Source organism: Daphnia pulex, chromosome 2 (assembly GCF_021134715.1).
Source record: "Daphnia pulex isolate KAP4 chromosome 2, ASM2113471v1".
Lineage (NCBI taxonomy): Eukaryota > Metazoa > Arthropoda > Branchiopoda > Diplostraca > Daphniidae > Daphnia > Daphnia pulex.
Genome location: NC_060018.1, coordinates 10,276,005 through 10,299,598, shown reverse-complemented (window position 1 = coordinate 10,299,598; position 23,594 = coordinate 10,276,005). Strand labels below are relative to the sequence as shown.

Below are 23,594 nucleotides of genomic sequence, written 5' to 3'. Positions count from 1 at the left end.
TCAAGCATAAAACAATTTCTAGTTCGGCTATAGGCCACAGTGGTGCGCATTGGCGTAAGCTGCGCACGACATTTGGCTATGTCGCGTACTTTTGAATTGCAATAAGATCTATAACCACTACATTAGTTCTTGTATAACATGGGAAACTATTTTGAAACGGAATTGATTGTTGTGTGTCATTGTTTTTTGCGTGAAAATTTTTTTAATCGCGATATTTGGTCGTTACCAAACTTAGGCGTCATATACTCTTCCCCCACACACAGATGATCACGAAAAACGATGTTGTTTGTAAGTTGGACTTGAACCATTTTCCTTTAAGTCACATAGCCAGAGCTATAGCCATTATACCGACAGCAGTTTCCCTCAAGCAACCTTTTCATAAGTGCAATGTCCTCCGGCGGTAAATTTGATTTTCACGCATAGCCTCCGGCGGTTTGCACGACAGAGGTTCACGCATGGCCTCCGGCGGTATATTTGCAGGATAGAGAAATCCCGTACACACCTTTACATGACCTTGACATGGCAAGTCTCTGTAAAAATCAAAACGAGGGAAGCTATTGTGGAAAGTGGAATTTAGACCTAAGGTGGAAAAGTTGTAGTCACAACCGCCAGATGTCACCAGTCGTTAAGCAATTATTTTAGCAGTTTTTCATTTTTTTACGTGAGTACTAATTAAGTAAATGTATTTTTTTTTCTGGTCGCACCGCATATTTTTAGTCTAATTGTTAAGACGAAAAAGTCCGAAATCTGTCGTAAAACGCCCGAGTTATGGAGTGTTACAGACAGACAGACAGACAAAGTGACATGGTTTTATTTTGCCCTTCAGGCTCGCAAAAAAAACGAGCAAGCGCTTAAATAACGCTACTTAATGCGCGTCGCTCTAAATTATTATTATTATTTTATTTAATCCGAAGAAAAACTACTGCGGCTGACTGCAGCGAATGGTCAGACGAGTAACGCGAGCCCGTCCGTTTTTTCAGTGCTTGTCACTGGTCCGTCCGCTATTTAGCGCTGTCGCCCGTCCGCTGTTTTCGGCGGCTCATTAATATAAGCGAAAAATAATCCATTCAAATGTTTTGCGCTAGATCTAGCGCTTTCTAAGCGCGCGTGGCGCTAGCGATTTGTTTGCGATAAACTTGCGCACGATGCGCTAAATATATATTTAGCGCAATTTATTTCATTGTATTATTTACGAAACGCGCAAGCGCTTCGTTAATTTAAATAAACGGTTGTGACAGGGAAAACGATTGCGGCGACTGGACAAGTAGCGGACACGCGTCCATAATTTTCGCGCTTGCCTCGAGTCCGTTTATAACTTACGAAAAACGCAAGCTTTAAAATGAATGTTTAGCGCTTCTTGCGCGATTTGAGCGTATTATTTTATCATATATTTAAAAAAGCGCAAGCGCTTAAATAACGCTATAGGCCTACTTAATGCGAATCGCTCTGAATTAAATTTTTTTATTTAATGCAAAGGAAAACGTCTGCACTGACTGGTCAGACGAGTAATGTGAGCCAGTCCGCTATTTCCGCTGGTCCTTTCCGTTGTTTTCGGCTGATTATTATAAGCGAAAAATGATTCATTAAAAAGTTTTGCGCTAGATCTAGTGCTATCTAAGCACGCATGGCGCTAGCTATTGGTTTGCGATAAACTTGCGCGCGATTCGCTAAATTTAGCGCAATTTCTTTCATTGTATTATTTACGAACCGCGCAAGTGGTTCATTAATTTTAATAAAATGTTGCGAAAGGGAAAACGATTGCGGTGAATGGACGATAAGCGTGCACCCGTACATGATAAGCCCATACATTATGAATAAGCTCGCTGGACCAATTATTTTAGACTGTTCGCGCTGGATCTATAGCGCTATCTAAGCGCGTATGGCGCTAGTGAATTACCTGTGATAAACTACGATGTGCTAAATTTAGCGCAATTCCTTTTATATAATATATATTACGAAAAGCGCGCTCCCGTCCTTTTTTAGCGCTTGCTTAGCGTGGGCCCGTCGCTATTTAAGTGCTAAGGTCGCCCATCCGCTGTTTTTGGCGGCTCATAGCGCCAAGAATAATGAAGTCAAATGTTTCTCGCTAGACATAGCGCTGTCTAAGCACGCATGGCGCTAGTGATGTATGTGCGATTAATTTGCGCACGATGCGCTGAATATAGCGCAATTCATTGCATCGCATTTTTTTTCGAAACGCGCAAGCGCTTCGTCAATTGAACTAAATGGTTCCGGAAAATAAAACCATTGCGGCTACTGAAAGAGTATAGCGCGTGCCCGTCCATTATTTCGGAGCTTATCAATAGTCAGTTCGCTTATTGTCGTAGCGCTTATCGTCGACCGTCCGCTGTTTAAGGCGGCTCGCTGCGCAAAAAATGTGTAATTGTTCGCGCTGTATATAGCGCTATCTAAGAACGCGTGGCGCTATTATGAACTTAATATTAACTTGCGTGCAATGCGCTAAACGTAGCGCAATATAATAAATTACATAATTTAGAAACGCGCTCCACTTGCTCAAAAAAACTTTTAGCGCGAAAAATAATGAAATTAACATATTTTGCGCTAGATTTAGCGCGAAATATTTGACTTCATTTGCATGAAATGATTTGCAATGAATCAAGCAATGAATTTAAATTCGCTAAATTTGAAGCATTGCGCCCTACTTAATCTTAAGTTAATGATTAGCGCAATGCGCGCTTGGATAGCGCTACTTTCAGCGAAACAATTTAAAATTTTTGGCCCAGCGAGTCGTCTAAAACAGTGAAGGGCGACGATTAGTGCTATAAGATATCGAACGGACTCGCAGCAAGCGCTAATATCATGTAGCCTATTGGCGCGCGCTTCTCGTCCCGTCTCTTTCATTCGACGCAATCTTTTTCCCTTTCACAACATTTTATTATAATTAACGAACTGCTTCCTAAATAATACAATGAAATAAATAGCGCTAAATTGAGCGCATCGCGCACAAGTTTATCGCAAACACATAGCTTGTCTCACTATCGCTTCGGTAGCGCTAAATCTAGCGCGAAACATTTGAATGAATTATTTTTCGCGTAATGATCAGCCGAAAACACCGGAAGGACCAGCGGAAATAGCGGACGGCTTCGCATTACTCGTCTGACCAGTCAGCGACTCAGCGCAGTCATTTTCCTTTGCATTAAATAAAAAAATAAATTTAGAACAATTCGCGTTAAGTAGCGTTATCTAAGCGCTTGCGCTTTTTTAAATATATGATAAAATAATACGCTCAAATCGCGCAAGAAGCGCTAAACATTCATTTTAAAGCTTGCGTTTTTCGTAAGTTATAAACGGACTCGAGGCAAGCGCGAAAATTATGGACGCGTGTCCGCTACTTGTCCAGTCGCCGCAATCGTTTTCCCTGTCACAACCGTTTATTTAAATTAACGAAGCGCTTGCGCGTTTCGTAAATAATACAATGAAATAAATTGCGCTAAATATATATTTAGCGCATCGTGCGCAAGTTTATCGCAAACAAATCGCTAGCGCCACGCGCGCTTAGAAAGCGCTAGATCTAGCGCAAAACATTTGAATGGATTATTTTTCGCTTATATTAATGAGCCGCCGAAAACAGCGGACGGGCGACAGCGCTAAATAGCGGACGGACCAGCGACAAGCACTGAAAAAACGGACGGGCTCGCGTTACTCGTCTGACCATTCGCTGCAGTCAGCCGCAGTAGTTTTTCTTCGGATTAAATAAAATAATAATAATAATTTAGAGCGACGCGCATTAAGTAGCGTTATTTAAGCGCTTGCTCGTTTTTTTTTGCGAGCCTGAAGGGCAAAATAAAACCATGTCACTTTGTCTGTCTGTCTGTCTGTAACACTCCATAACTCGGGCGTTTTACGACAGATTTCGGACTTTTTCGTCTTAACAATTAGACTAAAAATATGCGGTGCGACCAGAAAAAAAATACATTTACTTAATTAGTACTCACGTAAAAAAATGAAAAACTGCTAAAATAATTGCTTAACGACTGGTGACATCTGGCGGTTGTGACTACAACTTTTCCACCTTAGGTCTAAATTCCACTTTCCACAATAGCTTCCCTCGTTTTGATTTTTACAGAGACTTGCCATGTCAAGGTCATGTAAAGGTGTGTACGGGATTTCTCTATCCTGCAAATATACCGCCGGAGGCCATGCGTGAACCTCTGTCGTGCAAACCGCCGGAGGCTATGCGTGAAAATCAAATTTACCGCCGGAGGACATTGCACTTATGAAAAGGTTGCTTAAGGGAAACTGCTGTCGGTATAATGGCTATAGCTCTGGCTATGTGACTTAAAGGAAAATGGTTCAAGTCCAACTTACAAACAACATCGTTTTTCGTGATCATCTGTGTGTGGGGGAAGAGTATATGACGCCTAAGTTTGGTAACGACCAAATATCGCGATTAAAAAAATTTTCACGCAAAAAACAATGACACACAACAATCAATTCCGTTTCAAAATAGTTTCCCATGTTATACAAGAACTAATGTAGTGGTTATAGATCTTATTGCAATTCAAAAGTACGCGACATAGCCAAATGTCGTGCGCAGCTTACGCCAATGCGCACCACTGTGGCCTATAGCCGAACTAGAAATTGTTTTATGCTTGACTAATCCTATACTCTTGACTACTTTTGAATTGCAATAAGATCTATAGCGCTGATTGATGATGAAGAGGATCATGGTTCACATCCCATTAAAGTATACCTTTATTAAGGATAAATATTGTTTTGACCTATGTTTTTGTAGCCATGACTCAGACAAGTCAAAATTTCGTGAAAATCATAATTCTTTATATAATACTTTTTACCAGTTTTAATCTTACATCTTTATTTATATAATTGTTTTCTGATTTATATATAAATATTTTGAAAATATTTGTATTATGAAAAAGTGCCGGTTTTGGGTTCCCATAAAGAACCGTTAACCGAACGAACGAATCGAAACAACAAGGTAATTCTTCTGAAAATGCTTTGTCTGAATTTTTTAAATTTCTTTTTTGGCTTTAGAAAAATCAACAATAAAGATTGCTTTACTAAAAAAGAAATAATTTGTGTTATTCTTTATTAAATAAAACTTAAATTACAAAAAAAACAAAGATTTTCCTTGTTTAGCCACATTATTTTTTCTACTTCGGTACTATTTTAAGTTAATTTAGATTTTTTTTTAATTTAATGCGAATCTTCATAAGGAATCGCATTTAATTAAAAAATTCTTAGTTAGTAAAAATTTGCATAATCCCCAAAATTACATGGTAATAGCGCTTTCGTAAAAATAGATAAAATCTTAAGACGTTGCTTCGTCTGAAGTATTTTTTAAATGAAAGATTCTTAGATTTGAAGTAAACTTGATAATTACTTTACGCTAAGGTTTAAGTTTTTTTAAAGAAATGCTAAGTTAAAAAGAAAAAAAAATGCTCAAAATGTGTGTAATAACTTGCGCTGCGTGATGGCGTAAATTACTAACATAAGAATAAAAATATAAAAGAAGATTCTACTAAAGACTTGTATTTACCGCATGATTACACTATAAGGGAATGCTGGACAATCGATGGTACGTCTGGTCAAATACAGTTGAGGAGAGTGGAGATAAGGTGAAAGGAAGAGTCTGGTCAGTGAGAGAATTTCAGATAGGGTAGAATCGAGTAGTGCAGAGGAAGAACAGTTTAGACGGAATGAACTGGCGTAACTGAACTGCCGGACTGACTGTAACGACTCTCTTAACGTAACTGAACTTCTTTTTACTTGTTAGTTCTATTTATTACATTTTGAAATGTTGAAGAGTGGGGTGCATTTTTAGTAACGTCAGCTTTTGGCCTTGGCTTTTTCATGAACAAAGGGGCATTTTTAGAAAGGCATAAGGTTTAAATTGTTCTGGAAGTTATGGGTCTAGTTTGTGTCGGTTACTCTTGGCCTTGACTCTTTTCAATAGCGAGGGTGACTTTAGAAAGTCAAGTGTCCCTTTTTACATGCTATGAGCCTGGCGGAATCCTTACATGTGCAACCCTCAACATATGCTTTGCGACTGAAGATAAGGCTGTGTCTGAAATTTTTTATGTAACCCATACCATTAAAACAGAAAACTTTTTAGAAAATTATGAAAGGGAATATAAACGTTTGGACGTTTATGCTGTGAATTGAAAAGGGATAATATAAATGTATGACAAATATAAGGAGGCAATGTAATAAAAATAAGGAAAACTTAAGACATGGCTTTGTCTGAAATTTTTTATGTCACCCATACCATTAAAACAGAAAACTTTTTAGAAAATAATGAAAGGGAATATAAACGTTTGGACGTTTATGCTGTGAATTGAAAAGGGATAAAATAAATGTATAACAAATATAAGGAGGCAATGTAATAAAAATAAGGAAAACTTAAGACATTTCTTTGTCTGTTACATGAAAAAGTTTTAGACAAAGACTTGTCTTAAGTCGGAGAGGACATGTTGCCGAAAAGCGATGTAAAAGCACCCCCCATTTCTGAAAAAATTCAAAAAACCCACACTTTAACGCTTAATATCTCGTAAACGGGTGGGAAATTCGTCTTTCTGCAAACGCAGGTAAATCCGGCGTGCAGAGACGAACATGATTATATTTTTTTTTTATTTTTAAGGCCTTTTCCGGATTTAGATCTGGAAAGCCGCTCCGGGATTTTGGTCTACTTGATTCGTGGATCGCTTGTTAATACATAATGTTGTTCATAGGTTTTTTAATTTACTCAAAATTTATGAATTTTAAAAGGAAATTGAGATAGCAACAGTATAGATATACCTTTTATCTTTAATCCCCCCCAAAAAATTCTTACTTCAAAAATGTGTTTTATAATTCAAGTTTTCCCAAAAGCTTTTTTTTGGGGGGGGGGGGGGGGGCGGGATATTTGGGACGTTAATTTGGGGTGAATTGGGACTAAAAGGGAATCTGTAATGGGCGGAGCTTAGCTCAGTGGCAACACTGAAAAAATAATAATGTTTAAACAAATAATTTTTAAACATACAGAAAACCTAAAAACATAGTGAAAAACAAATACTAGGTGGCACATATAATCTCATGATAGTTTTTAAAATTAATTTATAACAATAATTTAGTGCTAAATTTAGAGTGTTTCGCCCTGTCCCATATAAACCCCGAATTTTTCCGGTTGCCACCCGTTTCGGCACTTTTTTCGGCACTTTGAATTTTGTCCGTTTCGGCACCAATTTTTTCTGTTTCGGCACTGTGATTGAATTTTTCGGCACCGCCACCAGAGGTGGTCCTAAGTATTGGTATTTCGATGCATGTTTTCTTAGCCACTTTTGTCCGTTTCGGCACTATTATTGTCTGTTTCGGCACCGCTCCCAAAATTCGTAAACAATAAATTCCACTAGGTGTCGTGTTATAATATATTGTGCATAGTCTTCTTCAGTTACGGCCACAGAGCTGTGATTCACCCTGGGTGTCAATTGTGTTCGATCCACCCACCGACCCTCAGCTGCCTGTGGCAGTTATACCTATGCCACATGCGTTGCCATTTTACGAAAGCATGATTTTCAATTCCTGTTTTCCGCAAAATCTTCCCATTGTTTCCACCACGATTCATAGTGAGTAAGCAATTGGCAGCCTAGTGAGTACAGCGGTGGATTCTCATAAAAGAAGTAGTAGGTTGTATTCTGTGCAGGTCATTATCCATTTTTAATCATTTTTCCTTGTTTTTTCTATGTTTTTAAAACGAAATAGATGGAATGCCTAGATTCTGTAAAAAAATGCGAGTTTTTTCTCATTTTTTAAACAAAATCTGAATTTGTTTTCTTTGGCAAGGACTTAGAAAGATTATTTATTAGATTATTTATTCATAAAGTTTATTTGCTCATTATCATTAGGGATGGTGATATATCGTCAATTTCAGATTTCAGATTCTCGTACTTCTTTAGAATTGAACTGAGTTCTTGGCGTGTAAGCATAGTATTCAGCTTGAGTGCGGGACATCCGGGTTTGAATCTCTTATGTAATAAAATTTATTAGAGGAAATTCATTTTATAACTAAGATGCATATTTTATAACTAACCATGCAAAAACGCATTCATTTGTGCCGAAACGGAGAATATTAGTGCCGAAACGGAAAGATTTTTTAATGAACGAGGAGATTTTAAATACAAGGGGGGACCAAGCGTTTTATATGGGTGCCGAAAACGCCAAAATCAAAAGTGCCGAAAAAAGTACCGAAACTGGTGGACACCATTTTTCCACGCCGACTTTCTTTTTCGCAACTTTAAAAATCGGTTGTGGGTAAACTAACGACTCTAAAATAAAATAAAAAATACTGGAGAAAGAAAAAAGTGAGACAAATACAATAAAACATTTATTTTACAAATCAAATTATTAGGAAATGCCCTACACGAGAAAAACAAAAACCGGTCCAAATAACCCCACTCTTCCCTATGGAAGTTAGTAAAACAATTGGTATGATAATTTGAAGTTACATTTTCTAAATCAAAACCAGTTTCAATACTACAACTTACAGCAGCTGACCATTCATCAGCCCTATCTACACACCGGTTTAATATTGCTTTATGAACATCATTAGATTTAACATTCACCACAGGTTTTTTAGCTTTTTTGTAAGGATAAAATATCATCAGAATTTCCACAAAGAAAGCAGTTTTTGTTGAAATCAAAACGTGATGGAAAATCTGAAACTACTTGTTCTTCGTGGTTGACTGAGAAGTTTTGACGTTGTTGAAGGGTATCACTATTTTGAATTTCCTGTAGAATTTTTCGTTTTCTACAATAGTTTTTCTGCAATTTCCGGGAACGTATTGCCCTTCTGATGTAATAGGAATGCTGTTGTAAAGGTTGACCCAACACAATCATTGTGTCACTAATACGAAGATACTTAATAACTAAAGAGCCTTATTTACTCACAATGTTAAGGCACAAATGATGAAGACAAACATGAACGAATTTGGTTTAACCGTGTATTTTTACTAGTAAGACAGAACAATAGGCCTAACATAAATCAGACAAGAATAAACGATAGCGACAATTTACTTGAGTACAAATGGTAGGCGGCGGTCGAGCGTCAGGCTAGTTGATGAACTAGTAAAGGGTCGATACTAGTTTTAAAGAAGATTTGACAAAACTTAAATGGAATTGAATTTAATACAAGTTATAACAAAACAGTACGAAAAGAGGAGCGAATGCCTCGGTAATATACGGGTAAAATGAGAGAGAGAAGTGCTGTACAAAATAGCTTTTACATCGGGGTTATAACCTCATGCCGGCTGCGTTTTTAACACGCAGAGCATAGGGAAAACAGATTTAGACAAGTTTAAAAGGTATAAAATCCTGCCCGACCTTGTCAAAAAGAGGCAAAATCAAGTTCAGACGAGACAGACAAAGTTTATATAACGACTATTTCTAGAGTTCCGAGAAGGGTATAACGAGCCACAAAATATAATAAAAGATAAAGTTAAAGGGATAAGAGAAAAACATGATGTAAAATGTAATGGAGTAAAAGATAAAAGGTTAGGGAATAAGAGAAAAATGTAATTAAAGTTAAACGCGCTCTTGTCGCCCGGTTGAGTCTTGCTTTTGCGCTTCTTGCTAAATCGCTTCTGGCGGAATAAGCGCGGCTGGCGCTGACATCTAGTAGTCAAAGTTGGCGTTTGTTTTGCAGCAGAAAAAATGGAACAGATACGGGAGTGAGCCGAGCGTTCTGTTACACTGTCACCCCTAGTCAATATTGCTGAGTTTAATAAAATTGCTCCCTTTCCACTCAGAACACTCAACATTGATAACTTATCAACACGACATCTGTCGTGGCAATAAAGAGAAAATTGTCTATTGCCACGACACACCCGATACGCCTATACTTCCTCTCTAGTCCCTCATTTCGTGGCAATAACACGAAATTTGTCTATTGCCTCGAAATAATTTTTTTTAAAGTTCGACATTCACGCATGTTAGGTTAGGTTAGGTTAGGTTAGGTTATATATGTCAAGTTTTTTACTGTTGTTTTCTAGCAGTTGTAGCCGAATAGTTAGCGATTGATGCCACCATGCGATAGCATGGCGTTTGATTCTCGTCGGGAGGGAATTTTTTATTTGCAGATTACAAAAAAGGTTGAGTTTCACGGTATAATTGACAAGAAAAATGATGCGGGAAATATGCACATGTAGTTTTACCCTAGTTAGTAGTTTTCCTAAACATCTTCTGTGGAACTTAGTACGAAAACGCATTTCGTGGCAATAGACAAAATTCGTGTTATTGCCACGATATGAGAGATCAGAGAGGAAGTATAGGCCTAGTTTCGACCGTCGCGCCACGACATATGTCGTGGCAATAGATCTAACCTAATAGGAAAGGTACACTCTCGGCTTTCCCCAAGACCGGCGGGTGTTCAGTGAAGGGTCCCAAGATTCCCCGCCAGGTTCGCTAGTAAAGGAGGTCCCTCGCCTCTCGGGGGTAAAGAGTGGTTCGAGGTTGCCATCTTGGTTAGCTTTTACCCCCGGTTTGGTGTAACCTCAAACAAAAAGCATTGACAATGTCCATAAGAAAGTGTATGAATGGAAAACCAAAGGGAGAGTGAAAAAAAGAGGGACCGAACCCTTTCTTCCTCACTCTATTCATCCCTTCCTTGACTGTCCTTCCTTTCGTACCCTTTTCTTATGGACAACGTCAATACTTTTTTGTTTGAGCAGGTTGCACCAAACCGGGGAAAAAAGCTAACCAAGATGGCAACCTCGAACCACTCTATAGTAAAAATTGTGGTTTTTTGTTCGTTATCTGTAAAATTATCAATCAATGCGTCCAGAAATTGAATGAGTTTAAGCTTTATGTGATTCCCTATCCTTAAATACCTAATTCATCTAGATTAGGCAATTTTTTATATGTTTAATTCGTGATTGAAATTCACATTTTTTTTTTTAATTGCGCCAAAAAAATCAAATAAAATGTATTTTTTATTACTTATTTTTGTTTATTCTATTTTAATTAATTTTAAAATTCATATTTAATATTTTAAAATAGAATAAGCAAAAATAAGTACAAAAAATACATTTGATTTGATTTTTTTGGCAACAACGGTAACACCTGACCTCTACCGACATGCAGAAGCATCGCTTCAGGAGGGTTATTATAGGGGAGTTCAGTCTTTCCCTTGTAGTCTATGGTTCAACTTAGATAGCCCAGCAGCTAACTTTTTTGGACTTTGGACGCACCCCTGGTCAATGGCTCTGGCAAATTTTGCTGTAAGGCAGTTCGCTCCGCGTTGTCTCGTCTTGCATTCGTCGCAACCATTCAATTAATCTAGTTAGTATCAATAAAAATAAGAACCGTTCTATGATCAAATCAAAACAAACGATAACGCCCAATTTACACTAAAGAGTAAACGAGCCACTAGATGTCAGCACGTGAAGTACTTATATTGTACAGGGTAGTTTTCACGGGAGAACTCCTTGCTAGATTTTTTCTTAAAATGCCTTTCTTTTCAACGTTATCAATAACGATGAGAATTAGCCAATGGTATGGAGTTGGAAACGCTTAATTGACTGACCTATAAATATCGTAAAAAAAAGGCAAATTCAAAACGCAGGAGTTTCTACCAATTTTCGCCCACCTACCGCTACAACAAACCCAACTTTTGGGCCTATTAACCGGCTAATAGCCGCTCTAATAAGGTAAATCTCTAAAGGATCTATATGGGGGAATTATTCTGTCATTACTTCGTCGTCTATTCCGTTGTTTTTCGCTGTCTTTCTTGACTTGAGTAAACACGTTAAAGGACACCTGTCAGTCTGTAAAACAGTGCATTGCTGTTAAAAAGTCCAGCTTTATAAATAAATGAATAATAAAATCGCATTTGCAAAGTGTATTTTCATTAGTTAACACTAGGATTACAAAAAAATGGTAAATAAACTAACGCGCGAAATACAGTGACAGTTTATGAAGGCATTGAAGACCTTCGTCTCCACTCATTCATTGTACGAAATATCGCACTCCTATACAGATTGAATGTGACGACACACCCGTGCGCACAGTTGCAGATGAAGAAGGGTGAAACAAAAAAACAAACAAGGGATGACAAAAGGTACCGCGTTCTGAAATCAATAAAACGGTCTAATGATAAATAATAGATCAGATCTTACGTTTATATTGAAACTCATCTTGGGAAGTGAGCGAAGAAGAAGGATACTGTATGATAAGACTATGTACAAAAAATGACACTGTCACGCACACTTCCAATCACTGGTGAACTCGTCCTCTTCAAGAATTAAGATGGAGCCGGTGCAGCAATTTCCACCTTTGACTCGGATTTATTTTCGAGTACCACATTGGCATTATCCGTTGTTGTCTTGTTAATCGAACCCTCTAATGGTGACGCTGCAGGAGTGTCGGCTTTACCACTGTCCGCATCCCCGATAACTTTACCATTTTCTTTTGCAGGAGAATGTTGATTCTCACTCGTAGAATCAACAGGTTTGCCATCGGTGGATTTAGAAACTGGGCCGCTTTTGACGATTTCCTCCTCCATCTGAGGGACACAACTTTCCACGACGGACGTGCAGTTTGAAGCTGCAGGCGAGGTCGATTTTGCACACGATGATTCTTTCTCAACTATGTCTTTAATTGGGAGAAGCGTAGGTGGTGAACGTACGGAACTTGGAGTCCCGATGGGTACCAAAGGAGGAGGTGGGGCAACATTTCGTCGAGGCACAGTAGGTCGCAAACCTGGAGAAGATTTCCTTCCCGCTGCCGAAGAGGAGCTGTTGGATGTGGTCGTCGTCACCGTGGGAGGCATCGACGGATGAAATCCTCCGCCACTACTATTGCTACCAACAGATGAGGACGAGGAAACAGATTTTGGGGAAACAGAAAGCGGGCCACCGCGAGCGGACATGAAAGGTCGCGGGACGTAAGATGAATGGTAGAAAGATCCAACCAATTCACGAGGAAGATTCGGTAGCAACGGAGACAGGCTGGATGGGTAAGTGCATTGTTGCAATGTGTTCAAGTTGAAAGTTGGTGTAGGAAAGCTATTCGACGTCCTTGGACTGATGGATTTGTGCATTTGTGGAGATGGGATAGAAGACGACGAAGACGACGCCGTGGAAGAGGGGAGGGATTTTTTACTATCCGGAGCAGGAGGAAGCCCCATGGGAGAAAGATACGGGTAGTGAGGGTGAGATGCTATAAAGCTGGATATAAAATGAGCTGGTGAAAGTGGAGGTCGATTATTAAATGGGGAACCAGGTCCTAATGCAAGTGGAACAGGGCGATTTGGCACTCCTCTCGCCAGATTCAGCCAAGCTGCAGCTGGAAATCTTAGCTGCTGAACAGAGCTGTCACCCGAAGATGGAGATGTTGTTGTAGAAGCCGCTGAAGAAATAGGATTTAATAGATGCCTCAATCGAGCAGCAGCATCCTCGGCTGCTAAATTAGGGGATGGTTGCCTTTTCGATTGGGAAGGGACAGGAACAGAGTAAGGGCGAATTGGATTACTTCCAATATCTGGTCGGGGAGATGGAGCTTTTCCTTCTTTACCTTCTCTCGACGACCTTTCTTTATCAGTTGGCTTCTTAGGACTACTGGATGCTTTGGTCAAGTTGACGGCCACCTCTTGGACAGGTGATTCAGTGACGGATGCGATAGACGTTCCTGTAGCTTTGCAAGTCCCTCCGTTAGTGTCGGTAGGTTGCGAAGCGTTGCGCACTTTGAAGAATCGAGGAGTTTTTAATGGACTTGAAGGTGTTGCCCTTTTGGCGGGAGTTGGAAGCGTTTGCTCTGCGTTAGCCAAGTTTAGGCTACCACCATCATTGCATGCTACTGAACTAGATGGTCTCTTGGTTCCTACTCTGTTCACATTTTGGTTCCATGAAGAAGATGGTGGTTTTAGAGTTTTGTGGCCAGTAGAAGAAGGGATTTTATTGCGGGCCGATGAAGTAAGATGAGATGCAGGAGGATTACTAGCGGTATCCGAACTAGTAGTACCAGTAGTAATAGTAGGGTTTTCGTTAACGGTAATTGTCGTTTTGACTTCAACAGAATCTCCTGTTTTGACATCGACAGATGGTGAACAATTAACTGAAGTCTCTCCGTTTAAATCGGCAGAAATGTCGGTGGAAACAGTGACACACACCAACGGCGCTTCGCTACTTGCTTCTGGCTTAGGTGAGGGTGCTTTTACCTCTTCAGGTTTCTCGCTGGAGGTATTGGGAATTGTAGGCTGAGTTTCTTCTGGAATGCCATTTTTGGCATCTACATTTGGAACACTCATAACACCACATTCGCTGATTTCAAGTTGAACTTCATTCGTCATTTTCTTATCCTCTGCTACAGCTTCTTCTTTGATTTTCTGTGGGGCTTCTTCGCTACCATTGGTGCCGTTAGTCAAAGGACTGGAGCTTTGCAATCGTTGGTAAATGCGATACTTCAGCCTCATAGGGCCTTTCCGCCGCCAGTTGTAGATGTAAGCTAGATCCACCAGTGAATATTCGTCGCATAGGAAAGAATCTCCGTAGAGAATATCTAAAGCGTGATTCAAATCTAACCCATATTTCCCCCGAATAAGACGTTTGAGGAGGCCAACTGTAACAGCAGCGGGACATCGAAGAAACCGTTTCCCATTCAACTGGCTTTCGTTTTCTTCTTTCACATCTTTCACATCTTCCCGACCTTGGAGGTCGTCTGCATATTCCAATGAAAGGCAGATGGTTTCATCAGAGGAGTAAATGTACTGTTCTGTCACTTCACCTCTGTCCTCTGGATTTGAAGGCAGCTGATTAGGGTGTTTGCTGTAAAATTCTCTCCTGAGCCGCATTTCATCTTCACGAAAAATTTTTGAATTAATTATAGTCAAATTGAATACTTTTAATGGAAATAATATTTTTGTGCCTAATTCACATCACACTTGTGATTGTGATAACTTACGTTGAAAAAGCCCAGGGACTAATTTATAGACAATATCTTGAAGGGTTTGATCTGAACGGATATTCAGAAGAGGCTTTGTTTTATGGACTTGCACTTCACAGACTGGGCAGAATTTGTTGGTCTCCAGATATCTGACGATGCAGGACTTGCAAACTGTAAAGAACCATTAAAAGTTATATAAACAAGATAACTGTTTTTGTAATATGCACTTACAAGAATGAAGGCACTCTATGATAGTCGTTGCTTCAATGTAATAACCTCCACACAACAAACATGTCAAATGTGGATTTAACTTGGTGATTTGTAATTTGCTGACTTGATGCATGACGACTGCAACCTGTCAAAATAATTAAAACATTAACAAGTTCTTTCACAATCTTAAAAATCAACACAATTGTACCCATAGAAGATTTATTGGTGGTAAAACTATTGGATGCAAAAATTTTTCGAATCTGGGGAAGTTAATATGAATCCAGGAAGAGTTTTCCGTTTCAAGGTCGGTTATGTCAGCCAGATGTATGTGGTGCACAGGCAGGAAATTGTAATCACTTCACTAATTGAGTCAATCTTTTAGTTAATGACGATGAAAACTCGTTAAAACAGCGAATATTTGAACACAATTAAAATTTTTGTATTTGTTGACGTGGGTAAAAAAGAAGAATTTCCATGATGTACCCAAAGCGCCACTATGCGGCCGCCGCCATGTTTGTCCTTGGCTTCCAGCCCTCCCAACATAGAGAGTTTAAAGCGTCGGCTTTCGATTGGCTCGATACAACTAGCCCCTCCTACCCATTTCAAAGTCCCTCATGGATCAGCCCACTATTTATATCCGGAGTTGGATAGACCATATATTGAACAAATCGAATAATTATTCATGAACTGACGTCATTCTGACCATTTGACATTCTGTTACCTAATACTATAACGAAGGAAATTACTTCAAGGTTCAAAAGAATCAACGAAATGGAGTGGAAACAAATGCACAAAAACGTTGCCGGCAGAACCTTATTTTTGGAGAAATGACGTATACAAGCCATTACATATGTAGATTCAAGATCCATGTATTATTAAATCCCGGGTACAAAACGTCAGGTCAGCGGAAATGTTCGTTGTAAAAAAAAGCAGCAAAATCATGAAAATATGAACGGAAGATTTTGCTACAAAGATTGTTTTTTTTTACTGAGAAATACACATGCAAAATAAAGACTAGTTAGTTATGAACGTTCGAGTAGTTAAAAAAAGCTGAAAACTCCGTTATTTCTATCATTATTGTGGCCGTGGTGAAAGTGGAGTGCAATATTATTTCCGATCTATATAGTCTATCGTTAAAAACGTATGCGTACATGCTGATCAACTGGCGGAACAGCGCAAACAATTATTATTATGCGGACGGCCCGAATCGTCATATTTTTGCTATCTTCGAACGTCTCTTCAGTTTTGCTGGCTGAAAAGAGAAGCTTTTTCTTTGAATTCGGCTCGGCGTAATTTCTTCTGCTCCAATTCGCGTTTCTTCATCTCCTGTTCCTCTCGAATCTCGGCCTCGAATTTGCTCGTTTTAGTTAATTCTTCAATCTATTACAAACGAATGGGAACACATTTTCCAATTAGACAGGTAGCACGGCAGACTTAAAACTACAACTAACTGTTAAATGTTTTTCAAATCTATCTAACGGTTTTTTAGTCAACAACGTAAACGCCAAACATGTTTCTCTTGTCCAATCTTTTGAACGCAACAAGACATTTGTTGTCGAGAACGCTACGAGTTATAAATTTTTTAAAAGGGAATATGCATACGCTATTTCAACAAAGGAAACAAGAGGCTGAGAAACATTCTGTGTTGTTTGTTTAAAACATGTCCCGTTGGTTATCTAGCTGGACAACGCTGTTTATTACAGTGAAGACATTTCACGCTATATTGCAAAGCTAAAAATTGCGTGTTGTCTCCCACCAGGGAAGATCGAGCATTTCCGATTGTTTTAAAGTGACTCATCTAATTTGATCAAAGGCTCGTTTGTTTTGCTTTACAGACAGAATTTGTTGCATTATCTACTTGGATAGGGCCATGGATAGTTCGCGTGCACTTACAACGCTTACAACACGATTCGCCTATTTGTTGTCAGCTTTCCAGTAAGTTAAACCCTCTCAACATAAACTTTTGAATCAATGAGTGACAAAAAGAATTGAAATGCGTGTGCAATGGGACAAAAGCAGAGCGATGCTTTATAGACATGCAGGGCAAATTAGAGAAACCATGTTTAAAGGGAAAAAAAAAGTAATGAAGCCGAGCATAGTTTACGCTCTCACCTTTGATTCGAAGAAGTTGGCCGCTCCATTAACACCGACTTGTCCGACATCAATATCCGTCAGCGCTGCTAGACGACACAGTCCGGAATCTTCGGGTAGCTCTCCGGCTGCAGCCTTGCGGAACACCAACAGGAACTGAGCAATATACCAAACAAATGTTATTTTATTTCTATTGCTGAATCATCATAACAGCGCTATTGACAATGGTTGATCTAGCGTCACTAGATGGCACAGCACAACTGGAAAAGGCGGTAAAAAAGAAAACTTGGCACTTATTTTCTAACGATGTGATTAAAAACGAGTTTGTCAAATTCATGTCAACACGCCAATGCCATCTTTATCGAAAAAACACGGAGCCAATGGCCATCCATCACTTGTAGGAAACGCATTGTCGGCCAATTCAATTACACAGCGTTTGAGAAAACGTTACAACTACCGTAATAGTATATACTTCGTTTTTTAAAAATTATTATTTACCTCTCTGAAGCTAAGCTTTCCATCCTGGTCTTCGTCGACTTCTTTGATCATAGCTTTGAGACTTAAGTGGGTCTGGGGAGCAGCCAACCTCTCCATGGTCACCTATTTTCTCAGGGGAATAAAGAATATGATTTTTAGGGTGTGTTGACTAGCATTTATTTCCAGCAGCAAAGTCAATAATACCTTGAGCTCTTCAAGATCCAGGTATCCATCCCCGCCGGCGTCGTACCTGTCACACCAGTCAAACATCTTCATTAAGCATCAAACATTTTTTTTCTTTTTCTTTTTTGAAAGATAAGAGATCGTTGTCACAATTGTGGAAAAAAGAAGAAGAATGCTCATACTTTTTGAAAGCTTTTTCATATTCCTTGATCTGCTTGCGGCTGAACTCTGAGAATTCGCTGTAGATGCTGACACCGGTCGTGCGGTAGGTGTTGGTTACCTGCTGGCCTTGCTCCAGCGCTTCGTTTCGGTCTAAGCGTCGCGTCAGCTTGGCAGTCAATTCGTTATCAGCCGGCATGTTGGCTTCTTCTCAAGTGTCCTCTGCCCGTCTCGGCTTACCTTACTTATACTTAATCAGTCTGCGTACAAAAAGACAATCAAAACATCAAAGGTATTATGATGAATGGTGAAAAGCTCAAAAGAGAAACGGGAGAAGGGGCCCGACGTCAGACGTCCTTCGCTCCCATACAAATCAGGAAAAGGCAAACAATGAAAGGATTTAATTGCCTTATTCTATTATAATTGTTTGACGTAGAAATCAAAAGGCTAATTTAATAAATCTCTTTTTTTCTAGTTTCGTCCTGTCAATAACCAAGACCCAGCCAAAGGGGGAAAAACAGAACAGAAAATAACAAAATTCTGAAACTGACTGGACAACAACGAGGAAAAACTATCAGAATTCCGGCTACCGTCTACCCTACAAAAGGCCGTGGCAAGGCGTGAGTTTCTCTCTATGTCAAGTCACGCGACGTCAGCCGAATAATCTTCCCTCCCAATTCTTTCTCTATTTTTTTTTTTTATTTTATTTCTCTCGTTCCTTTTCTTTTTATCTTCTTATCACAAGACGACAATCGCCTTCTTTTTTTCACGAGCGGGGGTCACATCCGCACTGTTATCGATTAGTAGTGTTTCGTCAATGATGGCGCCGTCATCCCCCCCACACACCACCGGATCTCCCACACATTTCAACACACTTCTCGGATACATCTATATAATAATGCGTCACACTACATACTAATAACCCTTTCCTCCCGTGGAAGATTCGACCCCATTCGTCAGCCACCAAATTATTCACAAAAATGAAACAGATGAACTAGTTTTTAAAAAACAACAAATTTCATCATCGAAGATTGCCATAAATAGAGAAAAATATCAACCGAGAAAGTGGGCTAACAAACATACGGACAAGGACGAAATTTGAAATGTAAATGAACTTACCGGCTACTCGGACTGGGAAGACGTGTCAGGTGGCGCTGCGTTGACGAAATGGAATGGCACACTCTGCGATTGTCGTGGCTTTTCCTTCGAGGAGGCCCCAGCACAGCAGCCGTTCTCCGTCACGGGGGGTGTGTGCGATGTCTGTCGTTTCAATGTATATATTAGCCTATGTACGTGAAAAACAGCAACGACTTACTCGACTGCAAATGCTCTCTCTCTCTCTCTGTACACGTACACACACAAATATACACACAACCAACAAGCCAGAAACTACACGTACGATAAACAAAACTTTGCTCGCAATGCACTCACTAAATGGAGTTGGCCGGATGCCAGCCGATAAGTTTCCAACACAGCCAATGCGATCACAGGTCGAATACTAAAGTGCGATACGATTGTCGTCGAGAAAAACTATAAAATTCAAGATCCTATCAGTGGGAGAAACATGGCCGCTCAACCCAGATAATAATTTGTTTAAAAAAAATAAACGAGTGAGGAAACATTGGAATGAAAAAGGCAGCAGTGAGAAGAAGCAAAACGTAAAAGAACGACCAACTCTAACCTTAATCGCACGCAACCTACATGTGGGAGAAGAAGAAAACCACAGAGTGAGAGAGAGAGAGAGATAAGTGTGGCTTTCCAGTTTCCAACTCACCGGTAGTAGGAAGTCCAAGTGTCGACTAAACACCACGGCTGCCGAAGTGTGAACTGTGAAATGTGAACTTGTGGCCGACCGACAACAATGCAATACCCAAAAATGAGATTTCAAATAATATTAAAAAAAACGAGTTAAAAGCAGCCGATGCTGTGCTGGGAAAGGAGTGAAATAGTAGCAGAGGTTAGACCAGTTGTGTGTGTGACTCAGTCTAACGAATAAAAGTGTCTTGTCGTCGTCTTCTCTGGGGGAATTTCGTAATTGTACCTACGTCTGTTGGAAACAGAGGGAGACAGATATTTTACCTATAGCCTCGAGCATGATATGCAAGCTCATTGTGAAAATTCAGCCGAGGTCAAATTGTTGTTGAGCTCAGGACGTGTGTGTGTGTGTTTTAACCTATGTGTGTCTTCCGTCTGACGCACGTAATTATAAATCGATTCCTAGATGGCAGCTCTGTGTCTATCGAACTCAAAAGCTAACATCATTTGCATAACAAACATTTACCCGATTAACTATTCATTTTATTCAACGACTGTAGTCGCACAATAGAGTTTATAATTATGTTTTTTGGTAATCCTATCGACTTTTGAAATGCTAGCAATGCTCAAGTCAGTTTGATGAACTCGTCGGATGCGGGCGCGCTGTGCAGTTATTAGAAACGGGGCGCGGTTGTTGTTATTATCCACACGCTGAACTTTCATCATCACGTGATTATACATTTTTTTTTTTGCGCTCGCGCGATCAGCAGAAAAATGACTCACCAAGTGCGTTTGAATTACAACTTTTTCCTTCTTTATTTTCATTTGATTTACGAAGAAAATTAAGGAAAGGCTAAAATTCTCACGTCTCGCTCTTTTTGCAGATAAGAAATGGTGGGTCGAGCCCCAAGTGTTTACATCTCGTGCCCCAGGGAGCTTTTTCTTGGCTAAAAATCAGCCCAAGGAAACTTTGTTCCAGACTTTGTGTGTTGTGTTGACATTCGTCGACTACGTGGCGGCAGGGTGGTGGTGGCATAACTTACGGTTCGCGTGTCATCATTGCCCCCCACCCCTGTTGCATGGGAGTAGTCAGCAATCTCTTTTGTTTTTCTCCTCCACGCCAACCTTTAGCCGGCCTCGTTATATTTACTTTGGGTAATAACAACACACAGCAGAAAGACTTGTAACCGGAGAAAAATAATAAGATCAAAGGTCTCTGACATGTCAAGTTTTCTTTTACGTTTTACTTTTTTTTCGAATCTTTTTCTTTAAAATTCGCGGTAAACCCAGTTCTAACTTTGACCGCTAGATGGCGTTGAACGTTTGAATAGAAAATAAAATGATAGAATTGTTTTTGTAGTTTGAAATAGGATTTTTATTTCTCTTGGTGGATCGAAACGTGTTCGTCCTCAATTTAATTTGTTTTTGCATGAATTTAGACACACAAAAAAGGAAGATCTGTATCACAGTTTTACAAAGATTAAAAAAAAAACACACATTTTGACATGGAGAAACTCGGCTAAAAAATTGAGTGCGGCGAGGACACGCTATTGGCAAAGGTGGTGAGATCACTGGTCTTGCCGACACGTTATTTCTCCTCTACCAATCGGAAGAACAAAGTGCAGAACACGCTACGGTACAAGAGCCAAAACAAAAAATCGAGAAAGCATTTCGAAATGAAGTCAAGTCTCTCGTAAAGTTGCGACATTATTTGTTTCGATTTTGAAAGACTTTTGACGTCAGTGAGAGAGAAAACGAATTTTTGTCTCGATGATGATGACGACGATGAAATGATGAAAATGTAAAAAATGGATGATGGAGAGTCTTATCACAGCGCGCCCATTCAGATGATGATGATCGGTTCTTGTTTAAAAATGAAGCGTGTTGCGGAAGAATCTACCACGGACGCCAGACTGAGCTGGTGGACGAGGTCTTGGACGACGGGCGTTCCATGGCGTTGGTGTCGCTGCCGTAGCCGCTGGACAGGGGCGACTCCGGGCGCCAGCACATGGTCTGCTGCTGGAGCTCGTGAGCGTCGGTGATGGAATCAGGAGAGTCCGGTGGGCTGTAGGAGCGGATGGGCAGAGCCGTGGTGATGGCGGTCGGCACGGGAGTCGAAGTCAACGGGGTGGTGGTGGTGGGAGCATCCAGTCCATTGAGGGCGTGACCGAGGTGGGTCATGAGCCGGGTGCCGAGCGTGACATCGACGCCGGGAATGGCAGCCAAGGCGACGGACACTTCGCGGGCGCACTGGGTGAATCCGGCGCGGAAGCGATCGCTGGCCACTACCGGATTGGCCGCTAGACGGCGTTCGCGGCGCAATTTGTGCAAGTGGCGAACAGTGAGTTCCAAGACGTCGGCCTTCTCCAACTTGGCCATGCCGGCCTCGCCGTGCTCGGCGGCCAAAGCGCCGGCCATCAGATCTTTCAACTCATCCAGGCACCGGTTGATTCTAGCCCGGCGTTGTCGTTCCAGCAATGGCTTTGTAACCTTTAGAAAAAAGAGAAAAAACCGTTAGATGATTTGTTTTGAGTTGTCAAACTGATTGTCATCGATGGATGATTTCATCGATAAAACAGTTTGTTGATTGGTTGTCGGGAATTTACCTTTTTGTACTGGACGGTGCGGGAGATGGGGGTCTCACTGGCGAAATCGAGAGTCACAACTGGAGCCATTTTGTTTTTTTCGGTTGAGGATGTTGAGTAAGTCAAAAAATTCAAATGTTTTCACTCGAGTTAGTTCGAGAAAAAAGGAAAATTGTGCTGGGAGAGCGGATGATGAGATGTGCAAGACTTGAGAGCTGGAAAGTGAGTGATGTCGAATGTGGTTCGGTCCCCAGCTTTTATAGGAGCCCGACCCCATGGCAGAGAGAAGCTCCTCCTCCCTCCTGCCCATTTTGGTGGGGGCTGTGCGGGTGGTGGTGATGAGGGGGAGAGCAGAGCTGGGAGCCCCACTTGGATGGCTGGAGCGCTGAGCGTGGGAAACCGAATTTTCTCACGGGCCCCGGTTCGGTGTGTGCGTGGCTCGTGGCCGCCACCTGCTGCCCTCGGGCTGTGTTATGTCTATTAAAAACGCACCCGCGCGCTAGCCCACGACTCCTTCTTCTTCTTCTTTTAAAATAAAAAAAGTGATTTTTTTTCTTTTCTTTTTCCTTTTAAAAAAATAAAATTAAATGCAACACACACAACAAACGGCACCACCTCTATCGATTGACCGTTGGCCTTTGACTTCCGTCCAATTGTTTTCGGTATTTTTTTTTTTTCTTTTTTTCCCGATGATAATAAAAAATTCAAAAAATAAAAGCAACGGACTCTGTTGATCAATGATGGGGCTGGTCGTGTGTACCCGTCATTATGGAGCAACTTGTCTATTGAAAATAATAGCCGCCTCTGCTGCTTCTGCTGCTCTTGTGTGTACATCGTCTCGAAGTATAACAGCATCCGTAGCCGGTAGCGAAACAATTGAAGGCCGCGTCAAGGTGATTAGCATAGCAGAGCATTATCAAAATAACAACAACAACAACAACCCCGGCCAGCGTACATAGAAAAGAGTAATAGTGGTGCCGAGAAATCTTTTATTGCGTGATGGAATGCGATCGCCCGGTCTTAGATTTTCATCCCATGTCTTTGGTGCTGTATAACGTCATAACGAGACTCTTCTATACGGCGAGTGCCCTGCATATACTCCCTGTGTGAGAATACAAATGGGCAAAGAGAGAGGGAAAGAAAAAGGGCATCGAGAGAATCGCCCAGTGAGTAGCAGCACCTGCCGTCTTTTCCCACGGAGAGACGACCCGCGCCATCACAGAGTCAAACCCCCAACAT

The 23,594-nt window shown here is 40.6% G+C and overlaps 3 protein-coding genes and 1 long non-coding RNA gene across 14 annotated transcripts; 1 reads left to right on the top strand and 3 right to left on the bottom strand.

Moving 5' to 3' along the window:
- Positions 1 to 11,839: 11,839 nt before the first annotated feature.
- On the bottom strand, positions 11,840 to 15,643 carry LOC124188802 (polycomb group protein Psc-like). Its single transcript, XM_046581663.1, has 4 exons — positions 15,314 to 15,643; positions 15,127 to 15,250; positions 14,914 to 15,066; positions 11,840 to 14,808 (listed from the first exon to the last, which is right to left on the bottom strand). Exons 2-4 carry the CDS (start codon positions 15,236 to 15,238, stop codon positions 12,257 to 12,259), a joined length of 2,817 nt encoding a protein of 938 aa, XP_046437619.1. The 5' UTR covers positions 15,239 to 15,250; positions 15,314 to 15,643; the 3' UTR covers positions 11,840 to 12,256.
- A 315-nt stretch (positions 15,644 to 15,958) lies between these two features.
- On the bottom strand, positions 15,959 to 20,200 carry LOC124188804 (EF-hand domain-containing protein D2 homolog). 11 transcript variants are annotated; one of them, XM_046581676.1, is made up of 8 exons: positions 19,790 to 20,200; positions 19,336 to 19,712; positions 19,135 to 19,275; positions 18,039 to 18,275; positions 17,878 to 17,923; positions 17,695 to 17,796; positions 17,218 to 17,352; positions 15,959 to 16,485 (listed from the first exon to the last, which is right to left on the bottom strand). In XM_046581676.1, the coding sequence occupies exons 4-8, from the start codon at positions 18,212 to 18,214 to the stop codon at positions 16,345 to 16,347; spliced, it is 600 nt and encodes a 199-aa protein (XP_046437632.1). In that variant the 5' UTR covers positions 18,215 to 18,275; positions 19,135 to 19,275; positions 19,336 to 19,712; positions 19,790 to 20,200; the 3' UTR covers positions 15,959 to 16,344. The 11 variants fall into 11 exon arrangements, with proteins under 11 accessions (XP_046437632.1, XP_046437624.1, XP_046437626.1 ...); XM_046581668.1 differs by having other exon boundaries at positions 19,135 to 19,300; positions 19,447 to 19,712; positions 19,790 to 20,015; XM_046581670.1 differs by having other exon boundaries at positions 19,447 to 19,545; positions 19,790 to 20,010.
- Positions 20,173 to 21,137, top strand: LOC124188806. Its single transcript, XR_006872491.1, has 2 exons — positions 20,173 to 20,556; positions 20,655 to 21,137. It is a non-coding gene; the product is annotated as an uncharacterized LOC124188806 (long non-coding RNA).
- Positions 21,138 to 21,642: 505 nt separating this feature from the next.
- On the bottom strand, positions 21,643 to 22,598 carry LOC124188803 (enhancer of split m7 protein-like). Its single transcript, XM_046581664.1, has 2 exons — positions 22,377 to 22,598; positions 21,643 to 22,260 (listed from the first exon to the last, which is right to left on the bottom strand). The coding sequence occupies exons 1-2, from the start codon at positions 22,443 to 22,445 to the stop codon at positions 21,667 to 21,669; spliced, it is 663 nt and encodes a 220-aa protein (XP_046437620.1). The 5' UTR covers positions 22,446 to 22,598; the 3' UTR covers positions 21,643 to 21,666.
- Positions 22,599 to 23,594: the final 996 nt, after the last annotated feature.

Coding starts and splice junctions, on each gene's coding strand:
- LOC124188802 (XM_046581663.1), bottom strand. CDS start 15,238: ATGCATCAAGTCAGCAAATTACAAATCACCAAGTTAAATCCACATTTG. Junction 15,067..15,126: donor CATAGAGTGCCTTCATTCTT/GTAAGTGCATAT, acceptor GGTTCTTTACAG/TTTGCAAGTCCTGCATCGTC. Junction 14,809..14,913: donor AGTCCCTGGGCTTTTTCAAC/GTAAGTTATCAC, acceptor TTTTTCGTGAAG/ATGAAATGCGGCTCAGGAGA.
- LOC124188804 (XM_046581676.1), bottom strand. CDS start 18,214: ATGCCGGCTGATAACGAATTGACTGCCAAGCTGACGCGACGCTTAGAC. Junction 17,924..18,038: donor TATGAAAAAGCTTTCAAAAA/GTATGAGCATTC, acceptor CTGGTGTGACAG/GTACGACGCCGGCGGGGATG. Junction 16,486..17,217: donor CCAACTTCTTCGAATCAAAG/GTGAGAGCGTAA, acceptor CGTTTGTAATAG/ATTGAAGAATTAACTAAAAC.
- LOC124188803 (XM_046581664.1), bottom strand. CDS start 22,445: ATGGCTCCAGTTGTGACTCTCGATTTCGCCAGTGAGACCCCCATCTCC. Junction 22,261..22,376: donor GCACCGTCCAGTACAAAAAG/GTAAATTCCCGA, acceptor TTTTTTCTAAAG/GTTACAAAGCCATTGCTGGA.